At 37.4% G+C, this 21260-nt stretch overlaps 1 protein-coding gene across 5 annotated transcripts; it reads left to right on the forward strand.

Moving 5' to 3' along the window:
• The first annotated feature begins 4676 nt into the window (after positions 1-4676).
• On the forward strand, positions 4677-12387 carry ARL14EP (ADP ribosylation factor like GTPase 14 effector protein). Of its 5 annotated transcripts, XM_062576964.1 has the most exons (5): positions 4718-4829; positions 5837-5874; positions 8559-9066; positions 10067-10197; positions 11704-12387. In XM_062576964.1, the coding sequence occupies exons 3-5, from the start codon at positions 8644-8646 to the stop codon at positions 11930-11932; spliced, it is 783 nt and encodes a 260-aa protein (XP_062432948.1). In that variant the 5' UTR covers positions 4718-4829; positions 5837-5874; positions 8559-8643; the 3' UTR covers positions 11933-12387. The 5 variants fall into 5 exon arrangements, with proteins under 5 accessions (XP_062432950.1, XP_062432948.1, XP_062432946.1 ...); XM_062576966.1 differs by lacking the exons at positions 4718-4829; positions 5837-5874 and adding an exon at positions 4677-4692; XM_062576962.1 differs by lacking the exon at positions 5837-5874.
• Positions 12388-21260: the final 8873 nt, after the last annotated feature.

Here is a 21260-nt window from a genome sequence, read left to right on the forward strand (position 1 = left end):
TTTCTTTTCTAAAAACTGAGACCACCCTCTTTCTGCCCTAAGTCTTCTTTTTCCTTATGCAGCTTCAGATGCTCTGAACCGTACTTCACACAGGAATTTGCCCCTTCACAGTGAATTTATGTTGTACTCATTGATACTAAAGGTTTACTTCTGTGCCAAAAATTCCCTACTAAAACTGTAGAACAATCAACAGTCTTTTTCCCTTCTTCTTCCTTTGCTACACTCACTTTAAGTATTCAAAAGAGCACATAACTACACTTCACAGGAAAACTCTCTGAAAAACTGAAAGCAAACAACACCTATGCCTGCTTAGAGTTTCAGCATATTTGCTAGGTGCCAGTCACACAGCAATGTCTGCCTAAACCTTCAACTTTGCAGAAAAGAAGCAGGAAGTCTGCTTGTAACAAATATATTTAACCTAAATTAGGTACTTTTTTCTTATTAAATACACCAAATATAGTAACATACAAATTTTATTTTCATGTAACATATAAGTTCTAAAGAGTCACTTCATGCAATATTAGTTTCTGCACTAGACAGTGGGTTATCTTCTATCTGTTTCAGTTAAAAAATATAAAATAATTTGATAGATTCCTCTAATTTGTTTAGATTAAACTATAGAGGAGAAATCTCTGATTTATCAGCATTTTGCTGGCTTCTAGCCTAATCTGCCTAACTTACATAGTTAACTAAATTTCTACACAATATAGTCTCCAAATTTTCTATGGCTAAGCCATAACCTCACAAAACAATGCTGCTCACTGACAATTAAATAGTAAGATACTAAAAACAAGAAACCCAATTAGTACTCTAGGGAGAAAAAATATATATATCAAAAATTTGTTTTTTTGCTTTCTCAGGTAGCCTCCTCCCTCAAAAATTCTAACTTCATTATCTCTATAATTAACCTGAGCTACTTGGAATTTGCATTGAATGCAGCACTAATGCCATCTTTATTCCAAATCTAGCCAGGTTGTTTTGCAGGAATTTATTAAAGTCTTGATCCAACTTACTGAAAGCAGTAACAAATAGGCACTGCCGTGAATTCTGAAAAATCAGAGCTATGATAAGACGCAGCAATTTAAGTGATGGAGCTCAATTATTTTATCCAGTGTTACACAAGTGTAAACAGAGGTACAGACCAGCTACTGAATCTCAGCAAGCAGAACAAAACTGAATTCAGAGAATATGACTTCTACTACCCCACAACACTAAATATTGAAAAACACTCCAAAAGTACACATTCCTTTGCAGTACTTGTTTTGACTGAACCGTTTTCAAATGCATATATATATATGAAAATGGCAAATGGAATCAACCTGCACTGGCACAGAAACAAGTTTAAACTACAGTCCTTCATTACTGAAATAAATTAGAATATTTTTACTGAGTCTAGTGACATCTAGATCATGATCTTCTTTATATTCTTCCATATCTACAATCCTTTCTTTCCAAATGCAAAACTTTTCCTGTATGAAGGTACAATTCATTTACATAAATAAAAGCTAAAGCGATCAACCAAAAACAGTCCAAATACATGATGGCCGACTTGTTATAACTTAACACAAGAATAAACTGAAATCAAGACCTAGCCCTATACAATCAGCCTCACAGATTGACACTAGCATTGAAAAAGTGAATACACACACCTCATTGCTCTTCCCATATTTATTTAATACAAATTGATGTCACAACCTGTATCTCAAAAATCTCATTGCATGAATTATTCCCCTTCATTAATTCCACACATTTCATTCCAAGCAATACAAGTCAGCAGAGGAAGCCTTATCACCCTCCTTGAATGACAGCACTTCACAGTCTCTCTGCCTATGTTCAGCCAATGTATGACTTAAGGAATATAAATTGAATTCAGAATGGTTTTCTATTAACAGTCAGATGGAGAAAGAGAAAATGCCATAGTCTACATCCTGTCACTGTCACATTAAGATTAAAGCATTAGATTCCAGCACTTAAGAATCCTGAGTATCTTCTGCAATAAATATAAAACTCTCACTCACCTCCACAGGCTTTTAATTGTTTTTAGAAAACCATCACACCAACTCTTCAATGCTGCAAAAAGGACTTAAATGAAAAGACATCCTGACTTGCAGCCTTGTATTTTAATGGGACATTTACAGTTTCAAAATCATATTTCTATCTGAACACATTATTTCATAAGTCTCGTTACCACAGTAAAATGAATAATGAACTACAAGAGAAAACTACATTCTCACTTTGAATCTTCTATGCTGCTGCTAACATTTGAGCCTAGTTGCCTTCATTATGCTAGGAGTATTTTTTTTTAAATGGGAAAATACAACAACATCATACAAATGACCTTTAAGTCTCAAAGGAAGTTGTATATTTTTAATTATTGCAACCTATTTTCTAAGCTGGCTACAAATTTCAACCCAGTAGTGTCCTTTTAAGGCAAATTTAGCTTCTTTTAGTCTTGGCTAATATTTGCCAAGTCCGAGATTCAGTCCTAACTCCAGGTTCAGGACGCTTCTGATGAAATTGGGCCCAACGGCTGTTTGAATCACAACGTTAACCAGCCTTGCTCTATTCCCAAGTTACATGGTGAATCAAGACTGGCATTATTCACTACCATAGCTCAGTCCTGAAATCTTTTTACAGTGACTGCTGATGAAAGTATGGACGTCACTTACTTGTTTGGAAAGAGGAAGTATCATTTGTTATCACATCACATATCAGCTGTGTTTTGCCACAGGTAATCAGTACGCTATTACTCACTATTCCACTACTACTATTAGTTTCTGTGGCTCACTAGAATATTTTTTGGTTCGTGCTATTTCCTTTCTGAATTTTCTCTGACTGATTCCTTATTATCATTCGTTGAAAATCTGCTGGAAAGACAGTTAATAACTAGTTACAAATGATTAGGAAGGGAGACTTAAGGCTTTAGATAGACTTACTGTGTGGGCTTAATTTGTTGCTGATGTTATTGGGCTGTGGAATATTAACGTATGGTTAGGAATAGTTCTGAGTGGGCAGGAACGGAAGTGAATAGTCTTGCGGATCTTTTCTGTTTGATGGTGTCAGAACTCAGCGCTATGCACAGTTATTGTGTGCCACAGGAACACAGGTAGAGTAGCTCGGTGAATAACAAATCTGCATACTACATCTTATTTACTAGAAAAGCCACATTTTCAAAAGCCTATACAGCCTTTGGAAGAGGTCTGGAATGAAGAATAACATTCTCTGAAATATTCTGCTTTGAATTCATGCTGGAATGAGAGTAACTAAACAGAGAGAGAAGAAAAATACTAAGTAAATTAAGACTTTTTAAAGGCCTAACTGGTAACTTAAAGCTTTAAATATCGCTAACATCACTACAATTGGAAAACAACTCATTCTATTTTAGCATCAGTATTGCAAATTTAAACCACTTATTAGGACACCTGTGTTCTATTTATCATCATTATTGTTCAAAAACTATAATAAGTGGGGTGCTTTGTAGCTATCCAGCAGTACAACAGATGAGTAATAGTCAAAATTTCTCCCTGGAAACATCTATTTCGGAGGGCAGAAAATCTACAGAAAAACAACCCCCATGAGAGAAATCCTCATGACTGACTCTTTCTAAGGAAATAAAGCAGAAGGGTTTAAACACTTTTGTTTTATTTAAGTAACACCCCTTCATTCTGTCAAGAAATCTAGGTGGGGGGGGAAGTAAATGACTCCCCAAAGTTTTCTAGGTCTAGTAATTGTGGAATTCCACATTAAATGGCCTTTCAATGAGTCCGCAGTATTTGCAAAGCTCCATGGGTGGGTGGCTCCATGCACCACCACCACCCTGGCACTGCTCCTTGGCACCCAACTGCCCTTCCCAGGGGCAGCCCCTCTCTTTTCCTCCAGCTTCGGGGGGGAGGTGGGAGCGGCAGGAGGCGCACAGCTTGAAATTCAACTTAAACCTGGCACAACCTGATCTGATTCCTCTATACTACAGGCTAAATCCTGCCCTTGGAGTACTGCTGTCCAGCACACAGCATCGTACCACAGCTGCCCTCCAGCTTTTAGCACTGCTACCCCTCGCGAGAGCCCAGCCACGTCCAGTCACCTCTCCCTGATGGTCTCCAAGTGTTCTGGATCTAGAAAGCTTAAGTGCCATTTGAGCATTACCTGTGCAAATTCTCTTAATTCACCAGGTCAAGGCATGAAATCTCTAGCCATGATAACCTGAACAACCCCTCAACTCAAGCGCAACGTCTCCCGAAGAACAGCAACGTCTTTTCCCCACACCACCAGGAGGGGCGGCCACGTTTCCCTCTGCCCCTCCAGCTCTTTTGGCACCCAGGCCGAGCCGGGCCGCTCCCTCTCTCACTGCCCAGCAGCCCCTGCCTGCACCAGGGCCAAAAGCGCCCCGAGCGAGCCTCGCTCGCGACCGTGATTATCACAGCCCAGAGCCGCCGCGAGCCAGCACAGCGGCCGTTAGCGACGCGCCGCCTCGCGCCGCGACCCTTCGCACCTGCCCGCCGGGAGCGGGCAGCGCACGCGCAGCAGCCCAGCCGCCGTCGCGTCACGCGAGAAACCACGCGCAGGGCTGGCGGAAAGCGCCGCGGCTTTTGGTCACGTGACTCCCTCTCCTCCCCCCCCACGCCTCAGCGACGAGCGCTGTTGTTCCCCCCTCCCTTCCCGACGGGAAGTGCCCCTCTAGGCCGCTACTCTATGGTGAGCTGGAGGTCAGGAAGGAAGGCGGGAGGGAGGGGGTGCTTCATGGCCGTTACGAGCAGCGCCAGCACGGCTGGGGAAGCGCGGAAGTCGGGCGCCGGGGTCCTGGGACACGGGCGGAGAAAAGTCCCCGCAAGGTGCCGGCGGGAGATGGGGGAGGCCCCAGGAGTGCGCCCGGCGGCCGTTGGCGGCGGGGGAGGGGCTGCCGGGCCGCGCCGCCGCCTGGCCGGGCCGGGGCCCCCACCGGGCGCCGGCTCGGCCTGCCCCCGGCCCGCCTCGCTGGCCGGCTCCGCCGGGGCTCGCCTCGGCCCGCTGCTCTGTGCGGCTGGCCTAGCGAAGCGATTCGCCGCCTTCGCGAGCTTTCCACTGGAGTTACGAGCAGCTCTCGGCACACAGAGCTGGCTGGTTGCTGTGCCTGTTTGGATGCGAGTCTGTCGCACATGTTGCTGCTGTCCAGCAAGTGCAATGTATTTAGACATGGGTCCATAGACTGTTCTTTACCTTCAGCTTTTTATAACCCAGTGCTGCTAGTCTAGACTGTATTTTTTACCGCCTTTGTTTCCACCTACAGTTATAGGCTAGGAAACCCTTGCTGAACCAGCACAAGTGCTTCGCAGTGCTGATCTTCATTGCTTTCCTCTGCTTTAGTTTGTTGTGTTCTGTGTGATAAACACTAATTCCAGTTTTCACAGGTGTAAGTCTTTGTTAGAGAAATTGGTTCTTAAAGCTCTCCTATTTCCACTAAAAAGAGTTCAGATGTAAAAAGCTGTGTATTCTCCTGAATACACGGTGGGGGCGGGGGGGGAGAGAATGTATCTGGGCTTGGCTTCTGCCGAGGATTCTTACAAATCAAGTGAGCAAACTTGATTTGCAAACTGCATAACTTGATTCAGTTGAGACGTGCTTTCTCAGAGTTTCATACATCTGTATTTGAGGTATTGCAGTGATCTGTCAAAACAGATGCTTGCCAGGAATAGCAATTTAATAACTTAGGTCCTCTATAAAATAGAAAATAATTATCAATTTTTAACTGGAATGTCTTCCAAGAATTCAGACTTCTAATGCATCTGCAAGTTTGGAAATTTTAAACGATCACTTTTATATTCATCTAATATACTTTTTCCCCCTTCATGTGCCGGATCAGGAATCAGAAATATACATTTGCTTGTTTTATCCTCTGAAGTAAGTTTAGTGACTGACTTGAATCAAGTTACTCGATGTTAACCAACAATGGTTTTAAGTTTAAATGTATCTAGTAATGTTGAATGAAAAAGTTTGTGTATTCTACGTACCCAGGTTTTATTTGAAAATCAATTTATGAAAAGCAAGATTATCCTTATTCTTAAAAAAAAAAAAGTATTAGGTATTTAAAGTAACTTATTTAAAGAATTTAGTGTGCTGTCAGAATTGAAAGTGCAATATATAATTGTCCTTAATTGTTACAGACAAAGCTTTTTGTATCATAAACCTTTGGACACGAGGAACATCAAACCTGGCATTTTCCACATAACATAACACTCAAGAGCATTAATGTCCATTGATGCTGTTCTCATGCTCTTTCTGAAGAACTTTTAAAATCATTTGTTGGTGAAAACAAAATGTAAACTCAGGCATATCATGCTTTGATCTTAGAGAATTTCAGTTATCTTACTTTGAAAGACAGACTAGTTTGCTTTGGGCACACAATAGAAAAAAATTTCCATTCATAAAACAGGCACACTAATATAGAAGAATTTTGGATTTGAGTTAAAAATTGAAGAAACAACCATTTTTGATGTGAATTGTTCCACAATGTGATGTTTTAGAATTAGAAAATAAATTTTCTAAAATTACAGAATCCAGTGAGGCATACTCCTCTATTTAAATAGACATTTAATGATAAAGTTCATATGCTTTTATGTGAATCAGGTATATTTAAAACTCCAATGACATCTATATTTTAGCCCTTCTACTGCAATTTTTTGTAATCTTTGTTATTCATGCAGATCAGAAGAACTGTGCAGGGCACAAGATCGATCTTTAACCGACTTAAAACAGATTTTTTACTTAAGAGTTGTGATAACCTAGTAATTTAGGATTAAATTAGTTGTAGTCCTTGAAATACAGGATTTGGGTTTTTACCTTGAATGTTAGAATACCAGTTTTTCAATTTCCAGATAATTTGCAGAAGCCAGAACAATATTTGCTTTATTTTCAAAATGAAATACCACTCCCTTTAATTACAGCTTGTAATTATAATTGTAATTGTGTTGTAATTGTACAACTTGTAATTGTGCCCTTCGTATCTAGCACTCTTAGTGCCTCTTTGAGCTCTGCTTTTAAATCTGAAAGCTAGAGCATTCTTAACAATAAGTTAAGACAAGTTGTTTAGAAATATTTCTTGTTATATTCAGTACTGTCTTGAATCAAATGTAATTTTAGACCTTAAAACACGGTTACCACTCTGAGTATAACCTAATTCATCACTTATGCTTTGAGCAATTATATCACTAGACAATACTGTGTTCTATGCAAGACCTTTTAACTACTGTACATACAATTTAATATAGGGAAATGTGTTATGTAATTGCTTCAAATATATGCATTTATTTCAGGAAAACTAAAGCATTACAATCAAGGGGATTTCTGCTGCAAAACTTTCCTCAGTATTTTAAAGGCCTATTAACTTCTCGTTATTCTGTGTTAAGCTTTTTCACTAAAGCTGCTGTATTCATGTTTGTGTGTAGGATAAATCTGCACATTTCAATCTCATGTCATTAGATTGTATAGTGCTATTTGCTTTATTTTATTGAAAATAGCATTCCAGAATCTCTTTCCATTATCCTACTGAATGATATTTGTATTGATCAAAAAGCTGCATTACCCTGTCCAGTAGTTAGCACAACTGGCTATGTATTTTAATTTGTCTGATTTTATCTTAGCAGAATAGGTTGTAGGTGAACCTTATAAGATCTCAGTTAGATTGTGTTCATTTAGGTTAGGGTTCTTGGGTGTTTTGGAAAGCAAATAAACTTTCTCATTTCTCTTGTTAGAAATTTCTTTATGTTGTCATAAAAAGTAGCAAAGATTGGCTCAGGTCGGATGTTTTAGGGCCATCATTAGATTTGCAGCAAGCTTTGGCACGAGTGTAAGACCACTCTTTGGTAATTGTATTAATGTTTAAATGACTGCCCGGCATTTACATCAGGCAGACACAGCAATCTGTTGGAGATAGCTGCATGCCTGTGGCCATATGACCAGAACATCTACACATGTCTAGAACTACTAATCTTTGTGTATACTGCAGGCTTGAAAAGAATCAGGTTGATTCTGTGTATTCTTTGCTCACAGAAAGAACAGGGGGGAGAGCAAATGGGAAACAGCTGTAAATTAGTACCGTCGGACAACCTGTGAAGCCTAACTTACCACTTCCTTTCCTAGAAAGTACTTGGAAACAGAATGGATGAACTGTTCAGCTAGCCATAGCCCCCTACTGTAGGCTCTCTCTACTATCTTCCTTGACCACCTGGGATGGTGATTTGCCTCACTCATACGCCAAGAGTGGGGTCTTTCTTTAAGTTGATGACCCGAGCAGGCTGCTCTCCAAACAATACATCCAACTCATACCTTGTTTCCAAATTGCCTTTGAGAAGGTAATACTACTACTGGCATGAACATTTTTCATTGGTATATATTATAGCTTAAAGCATATCCTCTGAAAGGAATATAAGATGCATAGTTTAATTCGAGAATTAAATTTGTTTTATTTTTAGTCATAACAAGACTAAGAGGCTATAGTGTATTATAATTTCTTTAAACTATTTTTAAAACTACTTAATCTGTCAAGCTTGCAGTACAAATCTGATTTATATTAATGCTTTCTCTAGAGTCATCTTCATAGAAGCCACTAAAGAACTACATAGAATTCATTTTATACAAAATAAGTGAAATAAGTTGTTTTGATCAAGTAAAATGGATCCTTGTTCAGTTGGAATTCAGCTTCAAGCTACCAATGAATGTCATAAGACCTACTATACCCGTCACACTGGTTTCAAGACTAAGCAAGATATATCTTCATCTGACCTACTGTTACTTCAGCTTAGGACTGGAATGACCCTTTCAGAGAACAATACAATCTGCTTCCATCATGCAAAAATTTACATTGAAAGATTTGAAGACTTGCAAAAATCATGCTGTGATCCCTTTAATATACATAGAAAACTATCAAAGAAAAACTTACGTGCAATTGATTTAGATGATGCAACTTTTCTAAGTGCCAAGTTTGGAAGACAGTTTGTACCTGGCTGGAAGCTCTGTCCTAAATGTATGCAGATAATAAATGGGAGTGTGGATGTTGAATCTGAAGATCGCCAAAGAAGAAAACTTGATTCAGATGTATGTATATGGATCTGTTTTTCACTCCTCTAAGTTCTATAAGCTGTTAGAATTGGAATCATTTAAATTCTACATAAAGAAATGAACATTTTTAATAGAAATGTGGAAGAGTGTAACCTTTTAAATGTTTCTGTTTAAATGATTACTGTATTTAAACCTTTATTTGAAAGCCTGTTCAGCTGAATGTGTGCATGTACTTTGAAAAGGCACTCAACTTTTTATCTTAAAAAGATCATAATATTTAATTAGGGGAGAGGATTTTTTAATTCAAGTAATTGTGATAGGGTGATTTACTCCAAGTTTATGTAAATACCAGACAGCTACTTAGTATTTATTTAAACCTGTTTTTCAGGCGTAGCAAAAGACAAACTTGTGTGCTTAAAACTGAACACTGCAAAGATTGATTCTAAGGGTGCAGAGATACACTGCTGTCTTAGTCTCTTTGGTTTAAAAATACACTGTCTCTAGCAGTTCATTACCAAGTAAACCTGCACTAAGGTGAATTAAATGTACTCTGTTGTGGTGTCTGAGCTGTAAAGGCCATGGCCTTTGTTCAGGGTCAGTAATGAACTGGTGTGGGAGGAGGATTCTTTTAAGTGCTGAGTTTGGAATACAGTTTGTACATTGTAGGGAGCTTTATTCAAAATGTATGCGGATAACAAACAAGTGTGAGCAATCAAATTAACAAAAGCTCGTACATAAATGCCCTGTAGCAAAATACAACTGCAGTCTAGAAGCAGCTACCCTTTCAGCCCAGGAGCAGAAACATGAATTTTTAGATGACATGATTTGGAGACTGATAGTGTGTGAAACAGAAACTTGAAAGATGAATTCATTACTACTGCTACTGCAGTTTGTACTGTTGGTTTTTAAGATTTAAATCCTTCCTTGTAGGAAATTCAGTGCAGAGTTGAGCTTACCTAAGTTTTTCCAAAACCCTGGCCATTTTATGATGGAGATTGATGTTGATATTCAAATAAGATTTTCTGTTTCTGTTCAGGGGCGCACAGCTAAGGCTTTGAAGTCTCTGCAGTTTGCTAATCCAGGACGACAGACCGAGTTCACTCCTGAGACCAGTAAAAGGGAAAAAAGGAGGTTGCAAACAAAAAGTACATCATTTAATTCAGACAGGTGAGCTGCTTCCAGTATTTGTTACTATCTTATCTTTCACTTCAGGATACAGTAGCCTTGATAGTCAGTATCCTTGTAAGACTAACATTTTCTGTATGGAAGATGCTTGTATGGGTTTTTTTTGATTTTTTTGAAAGACAGCAATGGTTTAACTAAACTGCTGTTACAGCTCACTTGTATTATTGAGGTAAACAAAACAAAGTAAAACAAAATACAGTCCATATTTCAATCAATTAAAATAAGTACAAGTATTTGGTAAGATGTGGCAATGCTACACACCAGTAGATAGATAAAGATATCAATTTATATGTAAACTAAAAGTCTAATAATAATTAAACTTGAATAAGGTAAGACCAACGTAGAGAAAACTTAATATTGATGGGAGCTATCATCTTTCAGTAAACTCAGGAGCAAAATCATGTAAGTTAAAGGGAACTTTATCTTCTTTAAAAGAAGGTTAGTGAACTGTTGTCTACCATACTGGACAGTGCTGGATGACAAGTTGAAGCTTCTCATGTGGCTGATTTCAAAGTCAGACATCCAACACAGAGAAGGGGTTTATGCAGCCGATTTTTGTGTCATTTTCCAATTACGTTTTGGACTAACTCAGTGTTATCCAAATTTGAGAGGGATAGAAATATCGGCTGTAACTTACCCTACAATTTATGTAAAGTCATGCAAGAAAGGTAATATTAGTTCCTTTCTCCCACTCTCCACCTGAAGTTTAACCTTACAAGACAGAAACCAGACAATACTGCTGGAGCTGCTCACAAAACTACTTATCCCTTCCTCTTCCATTTTTTTCTTCTAGTCAATTTGGACAGAAGTTGCAACCAGAGAAATCGTAAGGTGATGTCAGGAAAACTTTTTTTGAGAATGCACATAGTTAAACACTAGATCAAAGATGTTGTGAAACCTCTGACCTTAGAGCTATTCAGAACTTGAAAAGGCTCCCAACAACCTAATCCAAGGTGTCTCATTTTAAACAGAGTCAGACAAGACTCCTTCCAGAGGTTCCTTCTAACCAGAATTTTCCCATGATTCTGTAGTTTAGCAGAGCTGTAACAGATGAGTAATGAGTAAAGCATAAAGAGTATTTTTTAATTATCATGTATACCCTGAATGATTCTACATAACCTCCTTTAAATTGCAACTATACATGTTACAAGAGATGAAAGTAAATAAAGGCAGATTCTCACATCATCTGAAAGGTAATGTAGAGTTAAGTGTACATCATAACTAATAAGAATATTATTCAAAAATTGTTGAATATATGATTGTACTATTGAAGAAACTAAAACCTTCCCATTCTTGAAGTGAGTTCAAAAGCACTGATTTAGGAGAGGGAATAGTTGTTGCATATAGTAACATACGTATATCTTTTAGATAAATAGTATTAAAATTAACACCTGAAAATAGCAAACTTCTGTCTATGATTATTAACAATTTGATATCAAAATAGATGGATTTTCTTAAATGGAAATAACTTATTTTTTCATTATGCAGGCAAGTTATACCAGCAAAGAGTAAAGTCTATGATAGCCAGGGATTGCTCCTTTACAGTGGAATGGACCTCTGTGATTGTCTTGATGAAGATTGCCTGGGATGTTTCTATGCTTGCCCAAAGTGTGGCTCCAACAAGTGCGGAGCTGAGTGTCGCTGTGACCGCAAGTGGCTATATGAGCAAATTGAGATAGAAGGAGGAGAAATCATTCGCAATAAGCATGTGGGTTAGTGCATATATGTATTATTTACCCTGATCATATATTCCATGCTTTGATAAAACACAGCACATTCATCACTTTAAGCTTAATTAAAGCCATTGGAATTTATCATGCTCTGTATGAGCGATGCTGTCTTTCATATTCATTTTCAATATGATTATGAAAACATTATACTAATCTCATCACACCTCATTCCATCTTGTCAGTCTTGCTAGTCATATGAGAAAGTTCTCATTGAACAGTCTTGCCTTATATTGGAGTATAAGGTGCTAAATTCTTATGTGACATTCTTAGCAAGCAACCCCATTTCATACACTGTTTTGTAGAGCATACTATCTCTGTGCCTCCCTCATTTATCCTTCTCTATTTCAGGATCTCATGGTTTTGACTGTTTTCTTTATGTGAAACTTCTCTATTGTAAATTCTCAGTGAAATTACATACAGTATAATAAAGTTTTCTCCAGTATTAATATTGAGTGCTGTATCTTCTATACAGTATGTCAGCTACATCTGATAAATCTAATCTACATTACTTACTAGATTCAGAGGTAGTTCAGATCCTGTCCAATTTATTGAGTTTTATGATCAAGTTATCCACAGGAATTCAAGCCTCACCATTAAAGTGTTACTGAATTGTCAAGGCGTTAAGAAATAATTCCAAGTATTACATTATGGTAGTGTGTTTAGCTGGATTCTGCATAACACAATTGAAATAATTGATATATCTGGAGTTGGTCTGTAATTGAACTGAAACTTCAGTAGTCCTGTGTTGGGTTTTTTTGCTTGTTTTTAAGGTAAGGGTTTCCATGAAGCTGAAGAGAATTCAGGTGTCTGTTCCCAAGCTAAGGCTATCAAGATTGGTGCAAAAAACCATTGAGATTATTTTAGTTGATATAATATTCATCCTCAGAAAAACTAAGATCTTATGATATAGCAAAATTCAAAGAAAAGATGCTTCATAATTGAAGTACTAGTAACAAAAATGCATAGAATAGCATTTAATGTTGTTTTAGATGTGACAGAGGTGCAAGATCTACATATAATCTTGGATTACATTTATTCAAGAATGCTGTTAACTATCGCCTTCTGAAAGCTTTTAGTTGACAATCTTGCTATTTAGAGTATTTTCTTTTTCTGGTGATGTGAAGGAGGTTGCATTTGTAAAATTCAGTTATGTTTTGAGTTGTACTGACATCTGCTGGTCTTAGGGAAGTGCAAGCATCAACTTAATCTCTTTATTTTCCAAAAAGATCCAACAGAAATGTAGCATGACTGGCTTTGTTCAGAGCAATGGCAGTTCTTCCAATGCATGCGCCTCTCTCATTAGCTCTGGATTCTAGACACATTTATCACGGGACTTATGTTTTTTTTGCTTGTTTCTGCACAGCATGCTGTGTACACTTTCATATAGCAACATCACAAGTTAGTAAGAGCTGTCCTATTAGCTAGAAGCATGAACTTTGTTATCCATGGCTTTCTTTACATACAAATTATTTAATACATTGCATTATATTGACTACAGAGTGTGTTTATTTTGACACAGTAGTTAGTAGCTGGTGTGTTTTGGGACTGTTCCAGCTCTTAAACAACTTTTTGAATTAGATGAAGAAATATACACCTGCATCTATCTACATTAGAGTGAAGAGGAAAAAGCTGGTCTAATCCAGAGTCAGCAATACTCACTGTTAATAAGCATAACAGGCTTTTTTGAATATAATATAACTTACCACCAAGGCCTAGAGTTAGACTTTGAATTCAGTACACATTTAAATGTTTCAAAGTGAAATGCAAGTAGCTTATATTTTCTAGAGCATAGTATTAGAATTGTACTACTCTATCTCCAATGAATATCAAAAAAAAGAATGTATTCAGTCTTTCAATTTAAAAAATCATTAGTAATGATGACTTTTCCAAATAAATCACTCAAGATGTTCTCAAATAAAATGCACAGGGCTACTGTTTGAAAATCTGTTCTAAATACTGGGTACTATTGGTTGCTGTAGAAGCTTCATAAGGCCTAGTTTATTTCTGTGTAATAGGACTTTTTGGTGATGGTGGTTGTTTGGATCTGTTAGCTATGTAGGACTTCAATTGACCTATTTTATTCTCTTAACCTAAGAAATACTATTAACAAAAGACTTGTATATCATAATTTCTTCACCTATTAGAAGTCTAGTTATAGTAGATATGTCCTTTCATTTCATCCCAGTGCAAAGAACAAACAAGCAGAAGTGAAGAATTTTATCTTTTAAGTGGGTGGTTTACATTAGGTTGGAATGGGCACATGAATCCAAACAATTCGCTCAGTTTACTCAGGTGAGGTCCAATGTCTTTATTTCAGGTCTTTTCCTCTAGACCTTGAAAATTTTGAGGACTAAAGGTCTAGAACTAAAAGCCTAATCTACACATGCTAAAGCTGGAGAAAAGGAAAGCACATCCTTCGTACCTTGTACAGCAGTAGTACTGTCAGGATTGTGCTTGTAAGTGCAAGAAACGTAGCAAGAATTGGGGAAAAACAAACCAGGAAAACTACAAGATTATTGCTGTCCAATGCCCCTTATCTTCTCCAGGTTGCAATAGTGACTGCAGTTAAGTATTGCCAAGTTCACTTTTCCTTCTCGCTTCACTTATTTTGCAACAATCTAATCAATATCATCTTTGCTAGTATACTCAAACCACCTGTTAGTTGAGAGAATGGAAGGTGAATGGTTGATACAGAATGAAAAGCTAAAATTTAGGAAAATAATCCTTCCCTGGGAAAACTGACAGGAAAGCCACATAGCCTCTCTGTTGGCTAGTAAAAATAGGATCTCACTAAGCAAACTAATTCTATAGCATATCCTTTTTTGAAAATGGAAGCTCAGTTGTTACAATGTATATAGGATGGTACTGGGAATCTTAAAGTAAATAGAGCAAGATGATCACATGTTTTTCAGGGTACCATTATGCAAAGGCAAGATGTCAGGAAAACAGCTGGTGATAAAAAACCCACAGATGCAGAATATGCATATCTAAATAGGATTATAGTAAAGATCTTAGTCTCATTTGCATGCAGCCTTCAAGTGGAATTGTTAAATTCTCATTTCTCCTTTACATTATGGCAAAAAGTCATCCTATCAAGATGATACTACATACTTGCCAGTACAAGTCAATGTGAACTCCATTCCCCCAACAGCCCCAGGTGGACTAAATCTACATATGTGATTCATGAAACTCCCAATTACTGTCACCAAAACTCAGGTAGACTGATCAGTTGGAAAGTGCCTCTGGAGATCATCCAATCCAATCACCAGATCAAAACAGGACTGATCTCAAAACCATAATACATGGCTCAGGTTCTTACCTGAGCCATTCTTGCTTGTTAAGCACCCCAGCCAGAGCAGACATCTAATCGAAAGCTTCTAGACTGCTGAAAGATTAATAATGGTAATGATTAACCAAATTATACATCTTTCTGGAGCAATTTGCACAGAAAGCAATGTAACGTAGACAAACTGAATTATGACACTATTTACTTATACCCTGAACAATAGTCAGAATGATAGATTTTAGTTCATCTACATGCATCATCTTAGGTACATGTTCTGCCAAAACTTGCAGCAGTTAGGCAAGGTTGCTGCACATCTTCAACAGTTGCCAAAAAAGTTAAGTAGCCAATTTACAATGTATTGGTATCCAGTGTAGCCATCTTTATTATATATTGAGAGTATTGAGAGTAATGGGAATGTACAATTCAATTTTCTTGGTACCTGCTAAGTTTGGTTCTTGGGAGTTTAAAATAATTAAACTAAATTAGATAAAATTTATTTTCTCACACCATGTTTTATTTTACTATTAAAGCAAACTTTAGCTTTACATGCATAGTGTGACCAAAATAACTATAGAATCATCTTTTTGGTGCTTGGAATTTATAATGTCTGGTGACTTTTCAAGTTAATATAAATCATTGTAAAGCAGGTAGACTCTAACCAACCAGAGCATGTTTCCTTAATACACCTAGGTCATAGTGTATCATTAAGTTGAATAATATGCTTTTATCTGCTTCCATGTTTCCCTCCTCTATTTTCCAATTAAAAGATTAGACATTTAAGTAAAGTTTTACCATCCTGCAAGGTTTAAAATGTTACAGCTATGAAACATAGTTGTATGTTTATATAAAGTTAAACACCATACAATCTTACCTCCTCAGTATAAAAAACAAACTATTCATTGCTATCCAAAAGTAACTGCATATTGTTCATACATAATCCCCAGTCTTTTTGGATTATTCTACAACCAAGCCTATTAAACATTGCTCTTTTGAATATAGCCAGAGGGAATCATTTTCCATAAAAGTTAAAGTTAACAAACCTGCTATAATCACTTTAAAGTCTGCATATATCCAAAAGAAAAGCAACTGCAGATATACCCCAGTCGCTGTGTTAAAATTTATGCTGCTGATATAAATTGGAAAAATGAATGTCTCAAACTTTACATATTCAAAAGAAGGAAATCAATGACAATGAAAATTTGGGGAATAGTATCTATTGAATCAATTGAGTTTATTAAACAGGGGCTCCAGATATGTGATCTGGATAGTGTTAAATATTGTTTTAGTTTTTCTCCCACAGAATATTCACAAATTTAAAGTGCAGAGTCAAATTTAATATCTTCTAACATCAGCAGGAATCATCCTATTGACTTAATGATGCTTGCATCAGAACCTTACAGTCATATCTAAGATATGGTGTGCCTTTTTTTTTTTTTTTTTTTTTTTAAGTGAAGTTGAAGGTTTCAAACAATGATAAAACAGTCTCTGGGATCCTCTCTGCTAAAGGCTCAAAGAGCAGTATGTATGCACAGTATATTCAGGTAATTAATTCAGAGGAGGCATTTTATTGACACGTTCAGTATCTATGCTATTAAAAGGCATTTATCTCAAGGAAAGGTTGTGAAGGGGAAACGTATGATGCCAACAAACTAACAGAAGAGTTGCCTCTGAAAAATTGTGACTTCATTGAGCAGAGTAGGTATTTGTATTAATCATTGCAAAAGATAGCATGTTATTAAAGGTTTAATCAATGCTTTGGTAGTTCTGGACATGTTTTCAGTTTTCACTGATTTTTGTTGTTGATTACTTGACTTTCAGGTTCATTAAGTCAGTCTCTGAATAAAGCCAAGTATAGGAGATCAGCAAAAATGAGATGGTCCATCTTTCAGCTAACTTTGAACAGCAATCATGCACTGGAAAAACTAAATACTACTTGAGTGAGCTTAAGTATTCAAGCAAGCGCAAGTTGAATTGTCTGACGTAAGTTTCTTGCATAATTTGAATCTAGACTTCTGAACATTAAAGAGCTCTGGTATCTAGCACTCTGCAAGAAAAGGGGAATTTCTTATGTAATGGTTGCATCCAGCATAAACATTAAAGAAAATATGAATGCATGGCAGGTAGGAAGCTTACAATGGCGGTGGGTCTTTCCCATATGGATTCTGTCATAGCTAACTAAGTGGCAGGGACACAATATAACATTACTCTGAGATACAGCATGAATTTAGATTTCTTTTAATCAATTTGGTTCAAACCGCTCAGAAACTAACAAGAGAAAACTCATCTTAATTTTGAATGGTCATCCAAGAGACTCAAGAGAAATTAGAAATAGCAAGAAGTAGACAAACCTACACAAAAAGCAGAACTGTGTAAATCCAGAAGTCAGACTAAAAGTGTTCAAGGGGAAGAGATGAAAAAAGAAGAAACAAACGTAGAAAATTGAGTTAAGACAACTCTAAATTCATTTTTTTCCTGTATTAATATTTTTTAGCTTTTTTTATATAGATCATATAAATATTGTCAAAGGACCTACAGGCAACTGCACATCAGCATATGCTAAACTTCCATGGTTGCACAGCTACATAGATACTAGGTGATCAGATGCACATCTGTCACATTTTAAGTGATAGAAACAGAGCTTTATCTTACCTTGCTAAAATCAGCATTAAAGCCACTAGTTTAAACCGCCTACTTCATTCTTAGGAGTCTTGTTTGAAACTCATACCTCAGGTTTACATTTTAAAAGTTTCTCATATCCAGCAGAGGGCATCAGTTTACTGCAAACTTGACCACTAACTTTTCTTTGTGCGCTTTATAGGGATACATCTGCATTCACTTGATCTGTGTGGATTTCATTGTAGGACAGATTCAGGAATCACTCCTAAGACAAGGGATGCACTGTCCAGGTCAGTGAGATTGCAATAGTGCAGATTCAAATACAAGATTAGTGTTTTAAAAACAGACAGACTGGATTTGCTTTTTGGTCTTCCTCAGTATTTTTCTTCCCCATATACCTTCCTGATTGTTAGTCTTTCAAGTGTAGATCAATACAACTCCTTATAAATGTGTTTGCAATTTACATTGCTCACTATGAAAATTTGGTTTTAAAACTCCAGCCTATCCATTCCCTTAGGAATTCAGTGTTAGGTAGTGTAGAAGAAGCCCATTCATGCAGTTCTTAGTGAAATAGGAGACTTTCTGACATCCACACTATTGCTGCTGTTAGTGTGCAATACACAGCTAAAGAGTTGCACTCATTCTTTTTCAAGAACAAAGACTTTTACTCCGATATTCTCCTCGGTTTCAGTATTTTACTAAAGCATACATTGTATTTTCAATTATGAAAAAGAATCCATTCCTGAGGCCACCTCTGTCACCTATGGGGAGACCATAGCCCTTCCAGGCCGGTGGAAACTCACAGCCTAAACACCGTCCTCCAGTTAAGCTGTGCATCTTGCTTTATTGTGATCCAGCTATCTACATCTTATCTTACCATTTCATCAAGAGCCCACTACCGTACTACTTCCAGTAGCCAATAGCATGAACTATGGCAAGCCAGAGTGAAGCAAGATGGGGATAGCTAGAAGAGGGAAGAAAGCTATAGGAGGAGACCCAGCGACTAAGAGGAAGAGTGCTCTAGTTCTTCTCTTTTGTCACCTCCTCCATTTGGACAGCCCTAGTTTTTTCTTTTGTCACCTCCTCCATTTGGACAGCCCTTCACACACACTCAGAAGCAAACTAAATCTATATAGCACAGTAAACACCTTGTCCTTACGGGTTCTAGTTAGCACAGCATTAAGAACAAGCTGGAGGGCAACAAAGTCAAGTCTCCATCTCGCCCACAAATGACAGCACCAGTTAAACATCCCAAGTTAGCCACTTGCCAGCATCATCGGAACTCAAAAATTAGAAGAGAAAAATTGCAAGGAATTCAAGGTTTCTGCTCAATATACAGGCCTTCAGGCCTCACAAACTACCTAAACAAGTGGAGCTAAGGGTCAAAATATGTTCTCAAGAGTCAAGTCTAGACAATAGAGAGCCCACACACATAATTTAATCACACCTTTACCCATAGACCACTGAATGCAAGCTTTTTTTAAGCTTAACACTTCATGGAGCAGGAGAACAAATAACCACCATAATCTAATGTACAAATAAAGACTCTACATAGCATTTCTATTAATCACAACTGCTCACATAAAGGTAGAAAAACAGATTTTACAGACTTTCAGTAATATAATAAGCTTCCAAAATGTAGTATTTCTTGTTCTAGCTCATCCTTCTTATGAGTACCTGACAATCCAGATGCATTCAAGAGTTTTCTCCCCATTTCATCTATTTTCTGTTGTAGGTGTCTGTTACAAAAAAATGCTACTGCTACCCACATCCCCAAACAAAAACATTAAACTTCTCATTTCCTTCTATTTTATAACCTCATAGTGCTCTCACAGGTGACTCCCTGGGCAGTTTCCAATCACACAGGCTGAATCCTTCCAGCTGACTTCAATGTTGCTATAACCTTTTTCCTAACAACCAGCTCATCTTAATAATAGTTATCTTGTTAATCAGAGTGATTATATTTCAGTTTAGTTTTCAGATATTCTCTTGGCCAATCTATCTTACATCTTGTGAGTTTCAACTCAATCTCTAAGAAAAGAAAAAGGTAGAGTTATTTGTCCATTAAGCACACTTGCCTAGTATGCCTAACCTCAAGCCAAACTCCTAAATTGTACAGATTTCTTAGATCACCGCTTAGGTAAACCTCAATACTGTTCTGTCAAGCCAGTTTGTCTATATATTGCATTGGCAATAGCAAGTTGTTTTCTCATAGCAGTGAGCTCATATTAGCAGTCCTATTGACTTCAGCAAAAATTACATACATGAGTTAGTGATCCAAGCAAATAGGTCAGTTCTGCACAAGTAAAAAAGGCAAATATGACTTGGCGAAGTGCTGAAACTGATGGAACTGTTCCCACAAAGACACTATTCACTTTCAGCTGTTATATATGCTTTTGTAGTGACAAATGAGTAGCGATCGCACCTATGATCTGATGACAATAAGCCACTTAGACCCAATGGAAGGTAGCTACTAAGCAACAATCAGTATATAGCTAAAATAAAATCTCCTTCTGTTACTGGGAACCCCCAGTAAAATGTTTGAGTAACCTTTGCAGGATTAGTCCCTAAAGACTAGATCCTCGGAGCATTAAGTCCCTGTGAAATCACAGCCCCTGTGAAAGTTAAGTCCCAAATGCCTGAATCTGGGCTTAACTATCTGGGCTTCCCATTGCAGTTCAGAATCAGGTTCGGAGACAGGGACAAGACAACAGAACACGGGAAGATAGAATAGATGACTTCTCATGTCATTTTTGTTGGATATGGTCATAATAAAGCTAGCTTGGTAGAAAGCTCAGAGTAATTAATTGACAATAATGCAAGCTAATTTTATCTGTAGGCAAACTCAGAATTTTATTTTTCTCAAGCAAAATTTTTCTTTCTATTGTTACGTTTTGGTTTCGCTTTAGCTTTGATCATTTATCCAGCCTACTCTGTGCCAACTACCTCTGGTTTATGACTCCCCTGTGTTAATTTCTTGTCTGTGAATTGCTGATTCTTTGAAGTAAAACATTGGGCTACTCTGTTCTGGAGTAAATGAGAATGCAGGGCCACTGACAAAAGAAATCCATCATAAGAATCGCTGCAGAAAATGTCTACAACTTTTCCTCCTCCAGATGTGAGTGAACTACAACATTCAGCTTTACACATCTGCACCCCAATCCCTACTGGGTACCTCTGTCCAAATATGAGGTAATATAATGAGCCAGTTTTCCTCATTGAGCACATAAGGGAATCCTCATTTTAAATAATACATTTTCTCCAGAATGGCAGAACCTAAATCATTAATTTTGTATTTGTGATTGATTTAATTTTAACTTGGGTAGTGCCTCAGATGGCCTAAGGCTTATTCAGATCCTGAATGCCATCAGGTAGTTTCTACTTATTCCAAATCTTGGTAAAGCTGTGTATAT

Source organism: Rhea pennata, chromosome 5 (genome assembly GCF_028389875.1).
Source record: "Rhea pennata isolate bPtePen1 chromosome 5, bPtePen1.pri, whole genome shotgun sequence".
Taxonomy (NCBI): Eukaryota; Metazoa; Chordata; class Aves; order Rheiformes; family Rheidae; genus Rhea; species Rhea pennata.